This window comes from Danio rerio, chromosome 2 (genome assembly GCF_049306965.1).
Source record: "Danio rerio strain Tuebingen ecotype United States chromosome 2, GRCz12tu, whole genome shotgun sequence".
Classification (NCBI taxonomy): Eukaryota; Metazoa; Chordata; class Actinopteri; order Cypriniformes; family Danionidae; genus Danio; species Danio rerio.
In genome coordinates, this window is record NC_133177.1 from 1,437,501 (window position 1) to 1,459,959 (window position 22,459).

General features: G+C 39.5%; 1 protein-coding gene across 4 annotated transcripts in view; it reads right to left on the reverse strand.

Annotated features, from left to right (window-relative positions):
• Positions 1-22,459, reverse strand: part of LOC108180213 (zinc finger protein 521) — a 128,503-nt gene that overhangs the window by 58,313 nt on the left and 47,731 nt on the right. For 2 of the 4 annotated variants that reach the window (XM_073922310.1, XM_073922293.1), the window contains exons 3-4: positions 9,569-12,999; positions 7,603-7,684 (exon numbers count right to left, since the gene is read on the reverse strand). In XM_073922310.1, coding sequence (XP_073778411.1) covers positions 7,603-7,684; positions 9,569-12,643 — 3,157 coding nt within the window. In that variant the 5' untranslated portion in view covers positions 12,644-12,999. Of the gene's footprint in view, positions 1-7,602; positions 7,688-9,568; positions 13,000-22,459 lie in introns of all 4 variants that reach the window. The other 2 variants (XM_073922300.1, XM_073922288.1) reach the window with 1 other exon arrangement.

Below are 22,459 nucleotides of genomic sequence, written 5' to 3' on the forward strand. Positions count from 1 at the left end.
TCGCATCATCACGACACAATTCAAATGAAGACAACCCAAACAAACAAATGACACTAAGTAAGATTGCTCTTCAGTGTTCGAACTCTCAGTAGTGATTATTAAACTGAGCTGAACTGAACTTTAACTCTGAAAACTGAACAACACTGTTTCGATTTACTATCATCTTCTATGTGAAGCTGCTTTGACACAATCTACATTGTAAAAGCGCTATGCAAATAAAGCTGAATTGAATTTTCATTAATTATATATTTAGGCTACTCACCGAACGACTGTTGGCATCGTGCATTGAGTGGTCTCGCCACTAACGGAGGCATGACGTAAGATTGATTAATAAATCCATTTGAAACAATCCCTTAAAAGTCACATCTCGCTTTCAGTTTCGGCCCTCTTTGGCCCAAGGTGTTCGGCAAGCCAAAAAATGCCGGCCGCTGGCCCAGAGGAAGCCCCACTTTGGCCCGATCAGGCCCTGGAAGTGACTGTCCTGGCTCACTCATTTTAGGCTCGATAGTGAAAACGCGGCTACTGTGTGCAATGAAAGGCTGATGGTCCCTTTCAAGGACACTGTAGTCTAGTTATTTCATTCATGCATTAGGCATTTGTTCAAATATAGACACTTTATATTAACCCAGGCTCGTTCTGATTATATACTCCTATATGCATTTCTGGAGAGTGTGAAATACATCCCAGGAGCTACATGTTTTTTTGCAGTTTTTGTTTTTGCGAATCCACCAGAGGGCGCTGTGTACGCTTTTTCAGACCTCAAATTTCTCTTACAAGTGCCATTGGTGCCTGCTGTTCTCATGTAAATCCACCAGAGGCCGCTGTTGACTGACGGACTGGCCGACTGACCCACTCTTCACTTTCCATAATCCCAATTGACAGTGTTTTCAAAAGCACTGACAGACGTACCTCTGGCTACATTATTCGCGCTCTCCAGAAATGTAGACAGGGGTACGTATCCATAATGAGGCCTAAATAAGTATGAAAAAAGAATTCCTACCTTGCAAAAACAAAAAAACAAAAAATGAAGACATAATGTTGACTTCACCTACTGTAAATGACCTTTTTTAAATTAAAATAGCTCATATGAAAAAGAAGATTACAGTGAAGTGAGTTTGAGCCTAAATAACACAATAAAACAGAAGCACGGAATTGAAACAGAAATAATTGTTTTCTGCAGCCACTCCATCACGCTGTCAGAGATCTATGCATGCACATACTGTAAAAAAGCCTCTTTTTTTTGCTCTCTGGCATTAGCATAAATACAATCATAATGAAGATTACTGCTTCAGTAAGCAATATGGTGATTCTGAATATCAAGCTCCATGGGGTATTGAGATGGAGTTCAGCTCTTCTGGGAGGGACAGTTATAAAGCACGGTGTGGGAGTAGAGGAAAGATCTGGCATCCAGGTCTGAAGCACCTGAATCTGATTAGGAGACTCTGGAACATTCCACAACTGCAGGCCATCATGGAGAACTTCAATGACTGCTCAGTAATCAGCCTCCTGTTCTCCTGCAGGCCCCGGGGGGCCAACGCAATAAGAAAAACAGGAGAAACCAAACTGAGCCGAGCCCCAGGATGCCTTAAACACACACAGACCCCTAAAACATCAGCAGAATCTGTCCCAGCTGCTGCATACTCATTCTGAACACACTGACGAGTGTGTATAGTCAATATATTTCAACGCAAAATTAATGTATTCTGTCCCAACCAAGTGCGTTTTCCTGAGCAAAGGGTTTGACAGATTGGGCCCAATCATACACCCGGCGCAATGTGGCGCAAGGCGCGGCGCAATACTTGTTTTACTTGGTTTTGAGGCGTTGCGCTACGCTCTTTAAATAGCAACTGCATTTGCGCTCATATGTGCGTCCATAGGCGTTCTGGTGTAAAAGGGAAGGCGTTGTGAGGTGGACCGCTGGCGCGTCGCTATTTTGAGAAAATAAAATAGATTTTCCATTAGACCAAAACTAACCCGGTCTAATCTCCAGCGCAGAGCTGCGCCTCGCTTACACACTGCTTAATACACACAAGAGAGCAATAGGCAAATATCTTTACATATGAAAAAATGTAAATATTAAGGATATATATAGGATATAATAAGAATAGATATAGGATATAAATATAAAGGATTAAAATATTACAAAACATATTATTTTCTAGCCGACATAAATATGAAAAATCACTGCTTTTATGTCTTCTTCATCTCGGGAGGCTTTTTCAGTTCATTCATAACAATTTGCTTTTGTATAATGTTATTATTATTAGCAGTATTATTTATTATATCCATATTTATATTTGTTTTATTAAAAACAAGCTTAGATTTGTCCACCTGTCAGGTTTTAGACCATATGGGGCGCAGCATGTGTTTTAGGATATAACTCAGGTTTTTGAGCACGCTTCATTATTATTGTTCATTTATTCGTTTGCTGGAAATTAAAACTGAATTTATAAATAGTTTTAAAACAAATATTTGCGCTTAACAAACAAAAGTATTTATTTAGAGACTAATTGATGTCTGTGTGTAAAGGTTTCCCTATCCAAGAGCGAAAGTGAAAGTAGATCCATTATCTCTCATTCTCACGCAGTAGATGCTCTGTTTAACTGTGTTCTGTTAATAAACTGTTTGCTTGTGAACTGCTCAGTTTTTCCACTTAGACTTTGCGTCCTGTAAATAGTGAATGCGCTCTTGGCGAGACGCAGCTGGCTCTTAAAGGGAATGGGAGATGAGACTCTGATTGGTTTATTCTCAAAACACACCAATAACTCATTAAGAAAATAAACTCAACCCTTTTAGACCATGCACCACAGTGCAAAGTGGATTTCCCATCCTTAAATTAACAAAAATGCATTCTGACACCTGAAAGCGTTTGCGCCCTGTGCTTTGCTCATGGACCGTCAAAATAGAGCCCTATAGTGTTCTCTAGAAATAGAACACCAGGAAGCAGTTTGATAACTTGACTGACTTTACTGGGTATTGTTCCTCACAATATCATCTAGTCTGTTTGTAAAACTACAACAATGGGATATCAGATACCCAGCAAGGACCAGATGGCATTGGTATTCTTGCTGTGAGGCAAAAGTGCTAGTCACTGGGCCACCGTGCCGCCCATTCTAGAAAAAGGTGGAAGAAGGGGGGTTTCTTCCAGACGAAGATGGTTGTAGAAAGGAAATGAGGATGTATATAGTGACTTGGGATCCTTTGATTTGAGGATGGTTAGCTAATGTGGGCCAGTTGGGTATATCATGAGCATGTGCTCCTCTCGAAATTAGTTTAAAGTTAAACTTCACTTATTTCAGTTAATAAAATTGTTTTTTCAGTTCTAGTGTTCTATTTTTGTTTGTTTTCGTTAACTATAATAACCTTTTGTGCGAATCTGAAATACATTACTAAGGGTGTGTTTTGTTGTATGTTTCGGATACATGTCCTTCTTGTAGACGTCCAGGAGAAGACGGAGCTTTTCGAACAGATCAACTAGCGAAACACTGAGCTAAACTCTTCGCTAAACCCAACCAATAGTGTTTTCAAAAGCAGACGGAAGAGAAAAGTGCACTGCGAACACATAGTTTACCTTGATTTTACATTGCTTTTCTCTCTTTTATGGAAGCGCGCTTCACCAGACTCTGGTGCTCTGCACCACACAACACCATACAAAGTGAGCTACGAGCAAATGCCACAAAATTGTCCATATGGAGATAGATAGGGAATGCAAATGTGTTCATAACTTATCATAGACCGCGTTAAGATGTTTAGTGGTGTATATTTGGTGTTGAGCAAAGAACTGCATGAAAATAATCCTGTATTCGCCAATAATATGTCCCTGTAGGTATCATTAGTGTGAAAAGGAACAAAAGTTGATGTCGTCGTACTGCCCCCCAGTGTTCGTTTCACCTACAAACTGCAGTTAAACGTATGTTTAAATATGTTTCACAAAAATGAAACATCATCTCATATTTCCAATGAGTCTGTGTTGGAAAAATATATATATAAATGCAATATGTTTAACATTTAACTGACTTCCCCGCAACAAATTGAGATGGAATCCACTTTAGAAATGCACATATTTTTCCTTTAGATAAAACAAGCATTGATCTACTTAATCCATTTAAACTGAAGTGATCCATCTAACACGACCTGCCACTGCATTAAAGGACGGTAAGATGCACTTTTCATTCCTCTTCTTTAAAGCACAAGCTTTTCTCCTCTCTCTCCTTCCAGCAGGACGTCAGCCCACAGCGCCGCCTCACACAGAGTGGCCTGCTGGACAACAAATGTGTGTGTTTTTCATTGCTCCAAGCCTCCACCAACTGCTCTCTGCCACAAAACTCACCCGCCCTCCTCTGGATGGGCTGCCCGGGCCATTCAACCCCCCCCCCTGATGAGCTTTCTGAGCCACTAAAATCAGCCAATCAGACGCCACCAGCTCACACCGTGTGCGGGACGCCCATGTGTGACCGTCCTTGAGAAGGTGGCCCACCAACTTGGCAAAAAAAAGAGATGCTTTGGAAGATGATGGAGATGTGCCCTATTTCAGTTTACCTCATATTTCCTGTTTCGAAATTCGTGTTGTGGTGACAAATGAAATGTTATCGGCTTCAGACGGAGGTGGGGGACGGGTCATGCAGAGCTGTTCGACAGTGGTCAACATTTTAAGTGGATTTTTAAAAGACACAATTGATTGCCTTTGAGTAGATTTAGGACATCTTTAGTCATACGACATACAACAGTACAGGCTTTGCACTCTGATGACCAAAATGTTCATGTGTTCCTATGCTATAGATTTGTCATGCACAAAAACCTTGCATACTAGGGCTCCTATCATACACCCGGCGCATTAAGGCGCGAGATGTGTTTGGCATGATTTGTTGCTACTTTTAGACCAGCGCAGCAGTCATTTTTACGTTTTGCTTCACGTTGTTTAAATAGTAAATCCATTTGTGTCACTCTGTGGACTCATCTGTGTGCTGGTCTATAAAGGAGGTGTGTTAAGGCGCATTGTTGGAACGTGGCTATTTTGAGGGGCTGAAATACACCGCACCATTGACCAACTAAACGCTGCTCTAAAGTCCAGCAGAGTGTGTTAGTTATGCACCTATGCAAGTCCAAACACTCACACACTGCTGAATACACACAGGATGATCAGCAACACACACATATCTTTACAGATGAAAACAATTAAAATGATCCAGACATGATGATTTTCTCCATCAGTATAAACAGCACTGCCTCCATGCCTTCTTCACCTCGGGGGGCTTTTTCAGTTTATTGATGCCGATCTGCATCTGTATAGTGTGATTATTATCAGCAGTATTATTGATTATCTGCAGATTTATAATAAACACAAGTGTAGATGTGTCCAGCTGTGGGGTTTTGGAGACGTCTGCATCAGCATATGTGGATAAGAACAGGACGTGTGTTTGATATAACTCAGTTTTCTGATCACACTTCATTATTATTGTTCATTTATTCCTTTGCTGGAGATCAGAACTGAATTTATAAATAGTTTAGACACAAATCAAATCAAAGGAGATTAAATATGTGGGCTGATGGATGTGTTCAGTGGAGTGAGTTTCCACCGTTTCCTCACTCCACCAAAGTAAAGGAGTAAAGTAAAGAGGCTGAATGGAGGATGCTCGTTCTTTATCCTCACGCTGCAGATGCTGTTTAACTGTTTTCTCTAGTGAAGCGTTCAGTTTTTACACTTACAAAGTCGCCGTGTAAATAGCAAATGTACCATGGAGTGACACAACTGACTCTTAAAGGGAATGAGAGACGAGACTCTGATAGACAGTTAGAAAACAGTTGAACAGAGCATCTGCAGTGCGAGGATAAAGAACGAGCCTCCTCCATTCAGCCTCTTTACTTTACTCCTTTACTTTAATTCTTTATTTTAGTGGAGTGAGGAAACATCCATGAACACATCCATCAGCCCACATATTTAATTTAGTTTGTTAAGCCCAAAGATCTGCATCAAAACTGTTTCTAAATTCAGTTCTGATCTCCAGCAGAGGAATAAATGAACAATAATAATGAAGTGTGATCAGAAAACTGAGTTATATCAAACACACGTCCTGTTCTTATCCACATATGCTGATGCAGACGTCTCCAAAACCCCACAGCTGGACACATCTACACTTGTGTTTATCATAAAACTGCAGATAATCAATAATACTGCTGATAATAATCACATTGTACAGATGCAGATCGACATCAATAAACTGAAAAAGCCCCCCGAGGTGAAGAAGGCATGGAGGCAGTGCTGTTTATATTAATGGAGAAAATCATCATGTCTGGATCATTTTAATCCTTTAATTGTTTTCATCTGTAAAGATATGTGTGTGTTGCTGATCATCCTGTGTGCTATAACCAGTGTCAAAGTGTTTAAGGTGCATAACTAACGCGCTCTGCTGGACTTTAGTGCAGCTTATAGTTGGTCAATAGTGCGGTGTATATCAGCTCCTCAAAATATCAACACTCCAACAATGCGCCTTAACACACCTCCTTTATAGACCAGCACACACATGAGTCCACAAAGTGGTGCAAATGGATTTAGTATTTAAACAACGTAAAGCAAAACATGAAAATTACTGCTGCGCTGGTCTGAAAATAGCAACAAATCACGCCAAACACGTCTCGTGCCGTATTACACCAGTGTATGATAGAGACCCTATATGGGCAATGCACTTAATTCTGAATTTGGATTCTGTTTACAGGCATATGATGGCTCCTGTGGTCAAAATCAGTGCCTTCCATTCGGTTCACACCTCTTTACCTTTCAATGCAAGGTCTGATTGCTTCCCAAAAGATGTCTCAGTGGAAATGAGCAATATTAATGACTGTGAATTGAATCACAAAGCATAGCTTTATATATTTACAAAGCACAAGGCCAGGTTACGAGGCTTTTGAGCTCATGTTTAACACTGTCCCCTACTTTTTTTTTTTTTAAATACCGAGCTATTGATGGCAATAAAGCAGGACATGAGCCCAGAAACAACACCCTGAAGAGAACAGCGCCTGCTCCGTTACATTCACTAATAACACTGACAGCTGAGCGCAGATGACCCCGCGGCCCCTGCTTCACCTCATCTACACAGATGGACATTACCAGGAGAAACTGAGCCATTTTGCAGGGGAATTGGTATTTAAAGCCCCTTAAATCAAGCCTTTCATTTGGCACAAGCTGAAAATGAGGAAATTACCAGCAAGACTTGCACTTACTTTATTAAAGACTGTGTGTTTGAGCACAACCAATTGAAATGTTGACATATTATAACAGAATCTCAAGCCTCAAAGAGCCCTCAAAACAGGAATAGAATACGAGCAATGATTAAAGAAGATCGCCATGTAAGATCCGTTTAACTCGTGACGTTCACACGGAGACGTTCTTTAAAGCAAAACCCTCAAACGCAAAACTTTAACGTTAACAAGTCTGCTCTGAAACCTTTTTTGCTTGATTGCATATGCAATAAAATGTGGTAAATGCGAATTAATCAGAACCAAAGAAGAACACGAAACTAACGAGTTGCATTAAAGAGCATCGCCCAAAACGAACGCTGAAGTATATTCAGAGATCTGTTTCATATCCAGCGAAAGCAGTCTTACCTAGCATATGATTGGCCACGTGCACCTGAATTTCCCATTTACTGTAGAAGACCATCTGACACTTGATGCACTGGTATGTCTTCTTCTGAAAACAAGAAAAAATAAACATTAAACAGAACAGTTGGGCAAGGATTTTAATCAACACACAATCCTCCACCACAAAACATGTTACAAACAATAATGATCACTATTATGCTGTGTTCACACCAGACGCGGAACGCGCGGATAAATCGCGCTATTTGCAAGTAAATAGCTGCGTGAACATTTGAGTTTACTCGCTTCATTCGCGCGTCAAACCCCGCTTCATTCGCGTGTCAAATTCACTTCAGAACAGACCCGGATTCGCGTGATGGGCAGGGCTTCTGTCTGCCCGGTGACTCTAGCTTCATAGCTAAATGGCTAATATGGATTTTATGAAGAAAATAACAGTGTTTATGTGCTTTATGAAGACTGAAAAACAGCGTCGACACGTTTAGGCTCGTGTCTGAGTCCACTACATCCTTTCAGAGGTGCATCCAGCTCTGTGAGCTCATAGACTCCTCCAGAAACTTAACCTGGATGATGGAGGCTTTCAGCGGTGCTTCTGACTGAGCCGAGCCCAGTTTGATGACTTGTTGTCGGTGAAGGCTGGAGGATTTCCCTCGGAACACCGACAACAGTTTCTACGTCACAATCACGCCCCCACAAGAGCAAGCTTCTGATTGGTTAACGCGGCGCGAATGTACTCTGAAGTTCAGATTTTCGAATTCGAGAGATTCGCGCGAAACGCTTGTTAAGCGCGTTAAACTCGCAAAACGTTCAATTCGCCCTGCGCCATTCACGCAATTTGCGTCATTCGCGCCGCGCTATTCGCATGTATCGCACCGCAGGATGTCTATTAGCGCGTTTGCATTGACTTAACATGTAAATCACTCGCGCTTGACGCGCGTTACGCGTCTGGTGTGAACGCAGCATTAAAGGTGCAGTATGTAAATTTGACACCCAGTGGTTGAACTAGGTATTGCATTCCTGGATCAAAACAAATGCGAGTGCAGGTTGGCAGACTGATCAACAGGAGCGAGTCTGAAAAAGACGATTTAAATCATGTTCTTTTTAAAAGCATTGGCACGTGATAGAAGGAATATTCTCCATATTGAAAATAATTTTTTTGTTTTAGCCAACACCTCGAATTGATTTTTAGAAACAGCTATATTTCTTGCAGCTGAACAACAGAAAACAATGATCCGCTCAGGTGCAGCTCATGTGCTTTATTCAGTGTTAAATGCTAATAATGTGAGTCTGAATGCCATTTCACATCACATCTATTGCCGTACTACTGAAAGCAGCAGCAGATAGTTCAGCTCAGATCTGCAAAATAAAATAAACTGTGTGAGATTGAGCTTCAGAACTGAGACTCAGTGCAAGCCAACACATATCAGTGATTCGGCATCTACACTTAATCACGTTAAAGAGCTTTAATATGTGTTCATTAGATTATAAAGCTTCCCATTGTGCTGGAGTGCAGTGAGTGCACTATTCTGTGCTTCTGAATGGCTGTGTTTACATTTCCGTCAAGTTTCGTCTGGTGCAAACAGCCCAGATGCTCATCACTGCGTGTCTCCTCATGTAGCGTGTTGTTAGGACACAGGGTTACAATGTAACCTGCTCACCTAATGTTATGCTCGTAATATTTATATTATTCGCTAATTAATAACCTCCTCATGTGAGACTCTGAATCTGCATCTCATTTCAGAGTCTGCTACTATCCACCAGAGATCGCATTTTGGTCATGGACGCACACTTTCAGAGCCTTTCTGATCATCTTAATGAATGAAATACGCTGATATCCACTATATGATAAGGACGAGCAAATTTCGGCACTTTACGCAGAGGTCTTATTATCTACCTCTGTACATGATCTACTGAATATATAATCTGTACATAATCCCCTTTATGAAAGTGTAGGTCTACTGCAAGGCAACCTTACCTCATCACTTTGTGTGGGGCTAACACGGGACATAGGGGAGCCTTCAGGAGTCCTTAACTGGGCTGCCTCAGGTGTTTGGTCTCTGTGCACCGTCTGCAGGTGAGCTTGAAGCTCCGCCTCCGACTCAAATTTAACATTGCAGCTGGAACAGCGGGTCTTAGAAATCGAGGGTGATGCTGATGACGACGATGATGAAGAAGAACCAGTCTTTTTTTTCATAGGACCAGGGCTAAGGCTCTCCCCTTGGGGCCATCCAAATGCAAGACCCATTGACGTTTGAGCCCCTTGATGCAACTGCTTCCCTCCATTTAGACTTGAGTTCTTGTTACCGACAGCAGTGACACACAGCGCGCACAGGCCGTATGTCAAACCGTTAATGTCGAGTTTCACCAAGTCGTGCTTAGAGTGGAACTCTTTGAGACACGCCGCACATTTGACGACTTTCTGACTGCTCTGGAGTTGTGGTGTGCATGCAGTGGGCTGATTTGCAGATCCAGTCTTCTGCATGTGAAAGGTGCCGTGGATCTTGAGTTCGAGGGTTGAGGTGACCGTCTGCATGCAGACCACGCAACGGAAACCAGTCAAGGAATTGCGCAAATCCGGATGCATCTGACAATGCTCAAGGAAGTCTTCCTCGCTCTGCAGAGGCAACTTGCAGATGCGGCAGCTTCCAGTATCCAGGCTTTTGCTGTGAGTGACCTTGTGTTCTGTTAGAGTAAGTAATGAAGGAAAGCGTTCTCCACAAATAGGACACATGTAGTGTTTGACAGGCCCTAAGTGCGTTTGCATGTGCTCCCGAAGTCCTCCCTCGGAAAAGAAGGTCCTGGAGCAGACATTGCATTTGTGGTTTCCCTTGATCATGTCTGCCTTTCTCTTGTGAATTGCACTCTCTCCCGGTCGAATGTTGTGATCACGAAGTTGGTGATTGGTTAGGAGGGACTCCATGGTATAGGACGCACCACAGATGTCACAGCTATACATGACCTCCGAGCTATCAAAGTCTTCCTCGCTGCCATCCCGACTGTTGTGGGATTCACCAACACCAGTTCCTCCATGGCTGTTGGTCAGAAATCCCTGAAAGTCTCCCTCCTCCTTGGCGACTGAATCCCCACTACCTGACGTGGATCCATTGGTGCTGCAGTTCTGGGCTTTTCCCTCAAACACACAATGCTTATCTCGAAGGTGGCGCTCTAGCAGATAAACCGCATTGAAGGCTTTGCAGCAAAAGTGGCAATTATACTTCTTGCTATGAGTAGTGATATGACACTGCAGCTCAACTTCTGTGCCGAAAGACTCCCCACAAAAGATGCAACGATGTGAGCAGCCCTGATTTTCAAGGTGACTATGTTTGACATGCATCTGAAGGTCAGCCTCATGTTTGAAATCCCAGGTGCATGAAGTACAGCGGTACACCTTCCTCTCATTACTGTGCTTTACAGCAAGATGGAGTTGGGTTGACACTTTAGAGTCGAACACCTCCTGGCAGAGGGTACAGCGGAAAAACACAAAGGTGTGCATGTCCAGAAGGTGATTCTGCAAGTCATCCACGGATGTGAACTGTTTGTCGCAACTCTCACAGATGTAATACGTGGACATTACGGTGAAATGAGCAGCCACGTGCTTCAGCAGAGACTCTTGGTTGGGAAAGTCCTTCTTGCACTGGGGACATGTGAGCTGTGGCACCACACCATCAAGATGGGTCTTGAGGTGTGTCTGGAAAAGGTCTAAGCTGGTGTACTTAGCGCCACATTGGTTGCAAATGAACTCACTTGAACATAAAGAAGAGCTATTGTGTTTGAACAGAGATCCCTGTTCCACGGATAATGGAGATGAGGGGCTGAGGACTCGTAAGGACCTTCTTCCATTGTTGATGTAGTTCAGAGCAAGGGGGATGTTCTTGTGGTTCTCCTTAATGTGCTTGTTAAGCTTCAGGACGGTGTTAAAAATGGGGGAGTTGGTGCAGTACGAGCAGGAGTAGATCTCCACGACGGGATCTTTCGGAGTGACTGCAAGCGGAGAGTCGAACTGCATGCTTCCAGAGTCACAATGAGTCTGCCGGACGTGTTCTTCAAGCGTGGCCTCAGTCAAGAATCCCATAAAGCACTTGGGGCAAAAGAACGCATTGCTTTCTTTGGCTACTGGATTAGGAAAGCCATGCGAGCACCGAATGTGCTCCTGCAGCGCATTGAGATCTCCGAGCAACTCTGGGCAGAAATTGCACTGCAGCAGACCTTCAGACAAATTAGCAAGTACTCCAGAGGGATCCTCTGCGTTGTGGATCTGTTTCAGGTGTTCGTTTAAATTGCAAAGAGATGGAAGTATCTCCAGACAAAATTGGCAGGTGTGAGCCTGCTCCGGCTTGTCAGGGTGCTTTGTCTTCAGATGAATCTGCAGGACGCCAAGACTTGAGAAGACTTGCTTGCTGCAGTAAATGCAGCTATATTCAATTTTCGGCTGTTTGGCAGATCGCCTATACATGTCGTTATGGGCGGCCCTCTTTCTTCTCCCACGTGTCTTGGGCACTATAGAAGCCGTCTCCGCCATAGTCGAACTGTCAACAGAAAGATTAGAGTCTGGAGTAGTGCTCGACACAGAAGTATACCCTATGGGCAACACAGAAGGGCTATTGCTGGACTCTGGGAGTTGGTGAATATCCATGTGAGCGTACAGCTTCTCTACCGTGGTAAAGTGCTCGGAGCACACGGTACACACGTGACTCTTCCTATCCCTCCCATGCACCTGATCAATGTGGCTTAGGAGCATTCCCTCATTGCTAAATGGCTCGTGACAGTAAATGCATTGCAGACCAGGTTCTAGACTCCCTAGTACAGGAGAAGAGCATTCTGGATGGCTTTCTGCAATGTGTTTCTGCAACTCCTCGGGCATATCGAAGCCTTCTTCGCAGCGGCTGCATTTGCGTGTCTCTTTTAACCTCCATTCTTGAGGGGATCTTGTATTCGCCGCATCCTTCCCACGTTCGTGCACTTGCATGTGTCCGTGGAGTGAATTGGTGGACAAGAACCCCCTGCGGCACACCGGGCATTTATGGGGCTTGTTTGCGGAGTGCGTTTTCATATGGATCTTTAGATGATCGCTGCGTGAGAAAGCAGAATCGCAGTCTCCACAGTGGTACTTTTTGTCGCCGGTGTGGAGTTTTATGTGTCGGTCGCGGCTGCGCTTGTGCTTGAACAGGCGACTGCAGTATGTGCAGCTGAAGGGAAGTTTATCTCGGTGACTCTGCTCGTGGCACTTTAGGAAACTCAGGCGACTGAAGGATTTTGCACAAAACTGGCATGGGTATGGAAGGCCGGCTCCACCTTCATCTTCACCGTATTCATAGTCATCGACGTGGCCTGGAGATGTGTGGTCTTTACTAGATGGAGAGGAGGCAGGCCAGGAGCAGGATGGATCATCTTCTATATCGGTTCCATCTGTCAAAACAAGACAAGACAGAATAGGTTAGCTTTCTAGTGTTCTGTATATACAACATGTTTGTCTATATTAAAACATACTATTTTTTTAAATTAGTTCTGTTATCAAGGTATGGTGATTATTTTGGCTTGCTATTTATTTAATTTTTATTTTAAATAAATTTTATTCATTAGTTTTCCTATGGCTTGGTTTATTTATCAGAGGTTGCCACAGTGGAATGAAGTGCCAACTTATTCAATCATTCATTCATTTTCTTTTTGACTAGGTCCCTTTATTAATCCGAGGTTGCCACAGCGGAATGAACCGCCAACTTATCCAGCACGTTTTACACAGTGGATGCCCTTCCAGCTGCAACCCATCTCTGGGAAAATTCCATACACACTCCCTCATACACTACATACAATTTAGCCTACCCAATTCACCTGTAACATGTCTTTGGACTGTGGGGGAAACCGGAGCACCCGGAGGAAACCCACGCAAACACAGGGAGAACTTGCAAACTCCACACAGAAATACCAACTGACCTAGCCGAGGCTTGAACCAGTGACCTTCTTGCTGATAGGAGACAGCACTACCTACTGCATCGCCCTGAAACGCCACCTATGGCCGCACATTTTTTTTTAGGCAGCGGATGCCCCTCCAGCTGCAACCCAGTACTGGGAAAATATATATTTAATATTTATTAAATCATAAGAATAGGGGCGGCATGGTGGCACAGTAGGCAGCGATGTCGCCTCACAGCAAGAAGGTCACAGGTTTGAGCCCCAGCTGGGTCAGTTGGCATTTCTGTGTGGAGTTTGCATGTTCTCCCATTGTTGGCGTGGGTTTCCTCCAGGTGCTCCGGTTTCCCCCACAGTCCAAACACATGAGCTATAAGGAAATTGGTAAACTATATACTCTGTAGTGTGTGTGTGTGTGTATGTCGTCCAGGTTAGGGGGTTGAGTGTTGGGATAGTGACCCTCCTTGTAGAAATGAGATGTTATGAAACACCCATATGGTACGGCTAAATACCGTCCTGGATATAAAATGGCCCTGGCAATAAGTAAATAAATATAGTCGTCATCCTCATTGTTACGACTTTTGAAGCGTTCCGTTTTTACACTTACAAAGTCCGGCAAAAAGCAAATGCGCCATGGTGCGACACAACTGACTCTTAAAGGGAATGGGAGATAAAACTGATTGGTTTAATGCACGTTATACTCAAAACACAACCAGAACTCATTAAATGAGTAAGCACAGCCCTGTTAGACCATGCGCCAGGGCGCACGGCATATTTAACCCTCCTTAAAGTAGCAAAAGTGGATTCAGACAGACCCTTAATGCTTTTGCACAATGAGCTTTAGACTTTGCACCTAGATTGTTACAATAGAGCCCAATATTATGATGCATTTAAAGTCTTGAAATGACCTGGTGGGAGTTGTGTTCCCATTATTACATTGTCTGGTGTTGATATTTCACAGTGAGGAACTTGCTCCCAGGTGTCTGTCACAGCAAACAAATAACCACTTTAAAATAGCTGCTGTGTTACAAATAAATAAATAAGGTCTCAAAATGCTGGACATTGTGTAATCACAATATTTTACTTAAGAGTCATGAACTCAAGCGTTCAAGCGTACACTGAATTCTGCATTTGGAAGACTACAGTTTAACAAAACAAAAGCTGATAGTTGCTTCTGTTTGCTTGCTTGGTTGCTTGCTGTTTATTATTTGTTCGTTAGACTAGTCTAAGGGTTATCCTTAGTGTCTGTTAATGCATAAGGGACATACTGTAGTTCACCCAATAATGAAAAGTCGGTCATCATTTACTCACCCTTGACTTTTTAGGAATACAAAAGAAGATATTCTGAATGTTGGAAACCATTCACCATTGACATCCATAGTAGAAAAAACAAATGCAATGGAAGCCAATAGTTAGTGTTCGACATTCTTCAAAATATCTTCTTTTGCATTTAACATGTTTGGAACAAGTCAAAAGAGGGCAGAATTTTCATATTTGGGTGAACTATCCCTTTAAATCCAACTAGTTGTTCAAACCAAAACCTGGGTAATATTTTCCACATCCTTATTTAAGTCGGAGTGAAGAGCCAAGCAAAGAACTGCCTTTCCCCTTTCCTGGAGAAAGGAAAAACAAGAGGAAACGGCTAGGATTTATGAGGTGTCTTCAAGCAGCCTACTCACATATTCATGTCTCTTCCATTGTTTTTACGCCAGGATAGCATGCATTTATGAGCACTTAACCCATGACAGACTATCTTCAGGAAACAGATAACAATACAGGTTGACCCGCTGTTCCTCTAAACACACCGCTTTTACGCAGTTCAGTCCAAGGTACACATTCTGTGGACTGCACGGATCGGAACATGCAGAAATAAATGAATGAAGAATGCAAAAGTGTTAACTAGGGCTGGGGGAAAATATTGATACAGCATAGTTTTGCGAGTTATTTTGCATGGCAATACAATGTTGATAAATGGATGCTCATATTGATACGTTGCCGAAATGCTATGATCCTGTTTGGTTGAAAATTTAATTACCATCCACTAGATGGCTTAACTTTCATCATGCAGTGAGTTAGTAAAATAAAGATGGTGCATACTGCACAACATTTATGATGTGTTTTAATTAAAGTGCTGGTCAGCTTGGTCAATCCTACTTATTTGCATTACATCAATAAAGACTGTTGTTATCACAGAATAAAGCCTGATATGTTTATTGGTGGCCCATTCTTAAAGCAAAACACTGTTGTATAAGACTGAAAGGTTTATTCTGCGATAACAACCTCCTGGAATATACTTTATGTACTTTACATTAGACACTAAACGTCTTACTGAGCTGTATTAATTTATTAATTCTTAAATGCAAAACTGACAGAAACTAAAACAGCTGATGGAGTATACACTAACCTGTGCATTAATCAGACACTAGATGGCGCCAAACAGTCAAAAACGCAAAGCTGACAGAAACAGCTGATGGAGTATACACTAACCTGCGCATTATTCAGACACTAGATGGCGCCAAACAGTCAAAAACACAAAGCTGACAGAAACAGCTGATGGAGTATACACTAACCTGCGCATTATTCAGACACTAGATGGCGCCAAACAGTCAAAAGCGCAAAGCTGACAGAAACAGCTGATGGAGTATACACTAACCTGTGCATTATTCAGACACTAGATGGCGCCAAACAGTCAAAAACACAAAGCTGACAGAAACAGCTGATGGAGTATACACTAACTTGCGCATTATTCAGACACTAGATGGAGACAAACAGTCAAAAACACAAAGCTGACAGAAACAGCTGATGGAGTATACACTAACTTGCGCATTATTCAGACACTAGATGGAGACAAACAGTCAAAAACACAAAGCTAACAGAAATGAAAACAGCTGATGGAGTATACACTAACCTGCGCATTATTCAGACACTAGATGGCGCCAAACAGTCAAAAACACAAAGCTGACAGAAACAGCTGATGGAGTATACACTAACCTGCGCATTATTCAGACACTAGATGGCACCAAACAGTCAAAAACGCAAAGCTGACAGAAACAGCTGATGGAGTATACACTAACCTGCACATTATTCAGACGGTTCAATGGATAATTTAATGTTTATTGCACAATGTGGCGACAAAAGACCACACGACGGGATAGTTGATTATCTCAGTTATAGCATGATCATTTGCTAGTGTAGGTCTATACACAAGTTTAACTAGTTTTGCGCTTTACAGCACAATAAATCCGAATTCAGGAGGTGTTTGCGGAGCTGCTTCTCACTGCCTAGAGCTCAGAGTCTGAATACGCTGAAGCAAGTTGTCAAAGATGCGCTGTCCTTATACGTAAACTGTCGATTTGACTTTAACTACATTCTCACTCTTAAAACTTGATTTTGTGGCATAATAAATGAATATTTTTCTAATTTTGCCGACCCTCCGGCTAATCAGAAATAATCCACTTGTTCTTAGTTGAACCAGATGCAGGACGTCAACGTCAGGATGGTCTAGTATTCATAAACAAGTGTGTGAACACCGACTGATGGGATCAGAGACAGGGCAAAAGAAAAGCATGTTTTAGTCGCTCTCTCTCTTTCTCTTGTCTTGTTTTTTCCTGCCTTCACTCAGACGAGAAATGTGCAGGACGCTTGCTGCCTGAGTAAATAAAAGCCAGAGTCTCCTGGGTACTGCTGTGTGCCTGCCAAAGGGGATGCTGGTCCTGAAAACCTACACCCTACAGCTGAGGGTCTGTCTTTGTTGGCCTGCCAAAACCTTCCTCGTCCAGCATCCGGCCACTCTCTGGAGACTAAACTCCATCATACGCTCATATATGTTGGTGCAGGATTTTTATTTATTACATTTTTTTAAAGCATACACTATGGAGCCAGATCAGTCTCAAAAGTAATATGAAGTAAAATTAATACATGCAAAGCACAATTCACATTTACAAAATCCAGTTTGTAGATTTTAAAAACACAATTCATAAACACAACACACAATTTGTGAATTCACAAGTAAAACACTCCAATTTTTTCGACAAATGAAATGGATTTGTGTATTTATTAATTATTTTTGAATTTACAAAATGGATTTGTGCATTTATGAATCGTGTTTTGGATTTACGAATTGGATTTGTGTATTTACGAATCGTGTTTTGGATTTACGAATTGGATTTGTGTATTTACGAATCGTGTTTTGGATTTACGAATTGGATTTGTGTATTGACTAAATATTTTTGAATTTACAAAATGGATTTGTGAATTTCCAAATCGTGTTTTGATTTAACGAATTGGATGTGTATTTACAAATCGTGTTTTGATTTAACGAATTGGATGTGTGTATTTAGGAATCGTATTTTGAATTTACAAATTGGATTTGTGTATTTATGAATCGTGTTTTGAATTAACTAATTGAATTTGTGTAGTTACGAATCATGTTTTGAATTTACGAAATGGATGTGTATTTATGAATCGTGTTTCAGATTTCTAAAATGGATTTGTGTATTTATGAATCGTGTTTTGAAGTTCCGAAATGGATTTGTGTATTTACCAAACTCATTTTTAATTTTCAAATTGAGTTTGTGTATTTACAAATCTTGTTTTTGAGTTACAAAATGGATTTTGTAATTGTGAACGTATGATTTTACAATTTTAAAAATTGGATTTGGAATTGTGTATTTTTGAATCGTGTTTCAGATTTACAAAATGGATTTGTGTATTTACGAAACGTGTTTTGAATTTACAAATTGGGTTTGTGTATTTGCGAATCGTGTTTTGAATTAACGAATTGAATTTGTGTATTTATGAATCGTGTTTTGAAGTTCCGAAATGGATTTGTGTAGTTACGAATTGTGTTTTGAATTTACGAAATGGATTTGTGAATTTATGAATCGTGTTTCAGATTTACAAAATGGATTTGTATATTTATGAAACGTGTTTTGAAGTTCCGACATGGATGTGTATTTACGAAACGTATTTTGAATTAACAAATTGGGTTTGTGTATTTACAAATCTTGTTTTTGAGTTACAAAATGGATTTTGTAATTGTGAACGTATAAATTATATTTTGAAAATGTATTATTTTTGAGACTGATCTGGCTCCATACACACTGTTACTGCATCCCAATTCGCATACTACCGTCCTAAATAGTACTCGAAAACACAATTAGTGTGTCCCAAACAGTCATGCAAGAACAAGCATCAAGTAGAGAGACTTCGGTAAAATTGTTTGAATGACTAATATTTCATATCTAGCCATATGAAAAATATTTAAATCACATTTTCTGTGTTATATTTCATCTGTAACAATGTGAACATACATGTTTGGACATTAACGTCTGAATGCATAATTACCCAAAGACCTGAAGAGATTTCTCTGCATGAAACACTCGTGAATGGCAGATTAACGCACAGCTGAATCTCCAATATGGTAGGAAATTAAACATAAAAGAAATGTGGATGATGTGTGGGGATGATTGGCAGGTCTCGTAACTAAGCAACATAACGATCTGTTAATGAGGAAGAGGTTTGTCCCAAACGCTTACTCCTCTGTTACACACTCAAAAGTATGCACTTTTTTAGGACGTAGTATAAGTATGTGAATTGGGACGCAGCATGTGCAGCTCTCAAAGCAAGCCGTGTGTTCTGCTCTGCACAGCTGGAAACACTCCACATTAATGAGTGCTTGGAAATGCAATATTGCGTTTTAATAGTTCAGTACAGCTGCTTTTGCTGCATCCCAGATATAAAGGTGCTTCTCTGTGATATAACTTGTATAAAGTATTGATATTATCAAGGGTTTGTTTATTTACTACTGCGCGACACGGTGGCTCAGTGGTTAGCACTGTTGTCTCACATCAAGAAGGTCGCTGGTTCGAGTCCTGGCTTGGTCAGTTGGCATTTCTGTGTGGAGTTTGCATGTTCTCCCTGTGTTGGCGTGGGTTTCCTCCGGGTGCTCTGGTTTTCGCCACAGTCCAAACGCATGCCCTATAGAAAAATTGATTAACTAAATTGGCTTTAGTGTATTTTCCGTAGTTCCGTACTATTATTAGCCACATTTTTGCTGTTGTTTTCATTTGGTTACAGAATAAACCACTGTTGTCTAATGACTACTTATTTGCCTAATTGACCTAGCTTGCTTAGTTAAACAAAATTACCCTAGTTAAGCCTTTAATTTGCATTAATAAATAATAAACTGATGCTATAATCATTTGTATGAACATTGCAACTAGTTTGTACAGTTTTCATGAAATGAAATAAAATTTAAAAAAATATTAAATAAAATAGCAAATTTAAAAAAGTTAAATTAAATGACATTAAATTAAAAATACAACAAAAAAGAATAAAAATTTAATTTAATAAAAATATTAAAAATATTGAAAAAATTAAATAAGCAAATAAAATAATTTGCTATAATAATTTGCAATATTTAATGTATTTATGTATTTATTAATTAAATAATAAAAAATAAATAAATAAGTTAAATTAAATAAGAATACAAACATTTAAATATGAAAAAAAATTAAACTAATAGGAAATAAAAAATTTATTAAATAAAATATAAAATTAAAGCAAATAAATAAATAAATAAAACTTTGGTAAATTAAATGACATTAAATAAAAAATACAAAAATTTAAATAAGCAGATAAATAAACAAACAAATAAATATAAATAAAATATTAAGTTAAATTAAAAATACAAAAATTAAAATATAATAAATAAACAAATTAAAGTAAGATTAAATAAAATATAAAAATATAATAAGCAAGTAAATAAATAAAACTTAAGTTAGAATAAATGAAATAAAATTAAAATACAAAAAATAAATAGAAAAATGAAATAAATAAATAAATAAATTAAAAAATAAATACATAAATAAATAAACATGAAAATACATAAATAAATACTAAATAAATAACATTTAAACTAAATATGCCTCATGCCATCTTTACACATGTTTGAGCCACCTCAGAGTTCGGCCATGCCACAGATTATCTCCTTAAATTGTATCCAACCGAAAACCTTCAGATTCAAAACCCTTACTTGTGATACCTAGGAATGTACCAGAGTTTATTTCTCCTGATAGATCATCTCAAGGCCTCCTGCTTATATCTACATCCATCATCATTTCCAACAGGCCTGGACCGAGAGTGTTTAATCTTCAGTTACTGACTCTTCAGCCATGATTGCATCATGCTGACCTAAATTCCCGGACCGCTGAGAACAACATCATCCAGCCAAAAAGCAATAGGAGTTTGATCTTAAATTAACAAACTACTGAAGACACTTGCTATATATTTTATACCATATTTATGACATACATTTGATTGCAAGGTTGAAGCGATGAAGGATTTGTGGAGTCTCTGTAAGGGTTGCAGCTATTTAGAGCAACTAACTAACTAAATAACTAATTATTATTAATATTATTGTTGTGAGTACTAATAGTAGTAGCAATGGTGGTGGTAGTAGTAGTAGTAATAATAGCAGTAGTTGTAGTAGTAGTAAAAGTAGTCATAGTAATAGTATTAGCAGTAGTAATAGTATAAGTAGTAGTAGTGTAGTAGTAATAGTATTAGAAGTAATAATTGTTGTAGTAGCAGTAACAGTAGCAATCGAATTAGCATTAGTAAAAGTAGAAGTGATAGTAGAAGTACTAATATTTGTAGTATTAGCAATAGTAGTAGTATTAATGATAGTAGTAGTATTAGTTTTGATAAAGTACTAATAGTAGTAGTAATGATAGTAGTAGTAGAAATGGTAATATTGGTATTAGTAGTAACAGTAGTAGTAATAGTAATTGTAGTTGTAATAGTAGTAATAGGAGAAGAACCAATAGTAGTAGTAATACTGGTGTTAGTAGTAACATTAGTAGTAGTAGTAGTAGTAGTAGTAGTAGTGGTAATAGTAATAAGATAAGTACAAATAGTAGTAGTAATAGTAGTGATAGTAAAAGCACAAATAGTAGTAATAATAGTAATATTGATAGTAGTAACAGTAGTGTTAATAGTAATAGTAGTAGTATTAGTAGTAATAGGAGAAGTTCCAATAGTAGTAGTAATAGTAGTAGTAGCAATGGTAGTAGTGGTAGTAGTAGTAGTGGTAATGATAGGAGAAGCACCAATAGTAGTAATAGTAATAGTAGTAGAAGTGATAGAAGTAGTAATTGTAGTGTTATCAGTAACAGTAGTAATATAATTAGAATTAATATTAGTAATAGTAGAAGTGATAGTAAAAGTAATATTATTTGTAGTATTAGCAATAGTAGTAGTATTAATGATAATAGTAGTATTATTAGTAGTGATAGAAGTGCTAATAGTAGTAGTAATGATAGTAGTAGTAGTAGTAGTAGAAATAGTAATATTGGTATTAGTAGTAACAGTAGTAGTAGTAGTAGTGGTGGTAGTAGTAGTAATAAGATAAGTACTAATAGTAGTAGTAATAGTAGTGATAGTAGAAGAAGTACCAATAGTAGTAGTAATAGTAATATTGGTATCAGTAGTAGCAGTAGTAATAGTAATAGACAAAGTAGTAGTAGTAGTAGCAATAGGAGAAGTACCAATAGTAGTAGTAGTAGTAGTAGTAGTAGTAGTAGTGATGCTAGAAGTAGTAATAGTAGTAGTTGTAGTAATTGAAGTACCAATGGTAGTAGTAGTAGTAGCAGTAGTACTTCTATCACTACTACTACTACTACTACTACTACTACTACTACTACTACAACTAGTATAGAATAGAAGTACTAATAGTAGTAATAATAATAATAGTAGTAGTAATAGTAGTGATAGTAGTGGAAATAGTAATATTCATATTAACAGTAACAGTATTAGTAACAGTAATACTAGTAGTAGTAGTAGTAGTACCAATAGTATTAGTAAGACAAAATATATTTAAAGACGAAATGCAGCCATTCGTACCTCTGGCTACATAATTCAGGCTCTCTAGAAATGTATACAAGGATAGATTTTCACA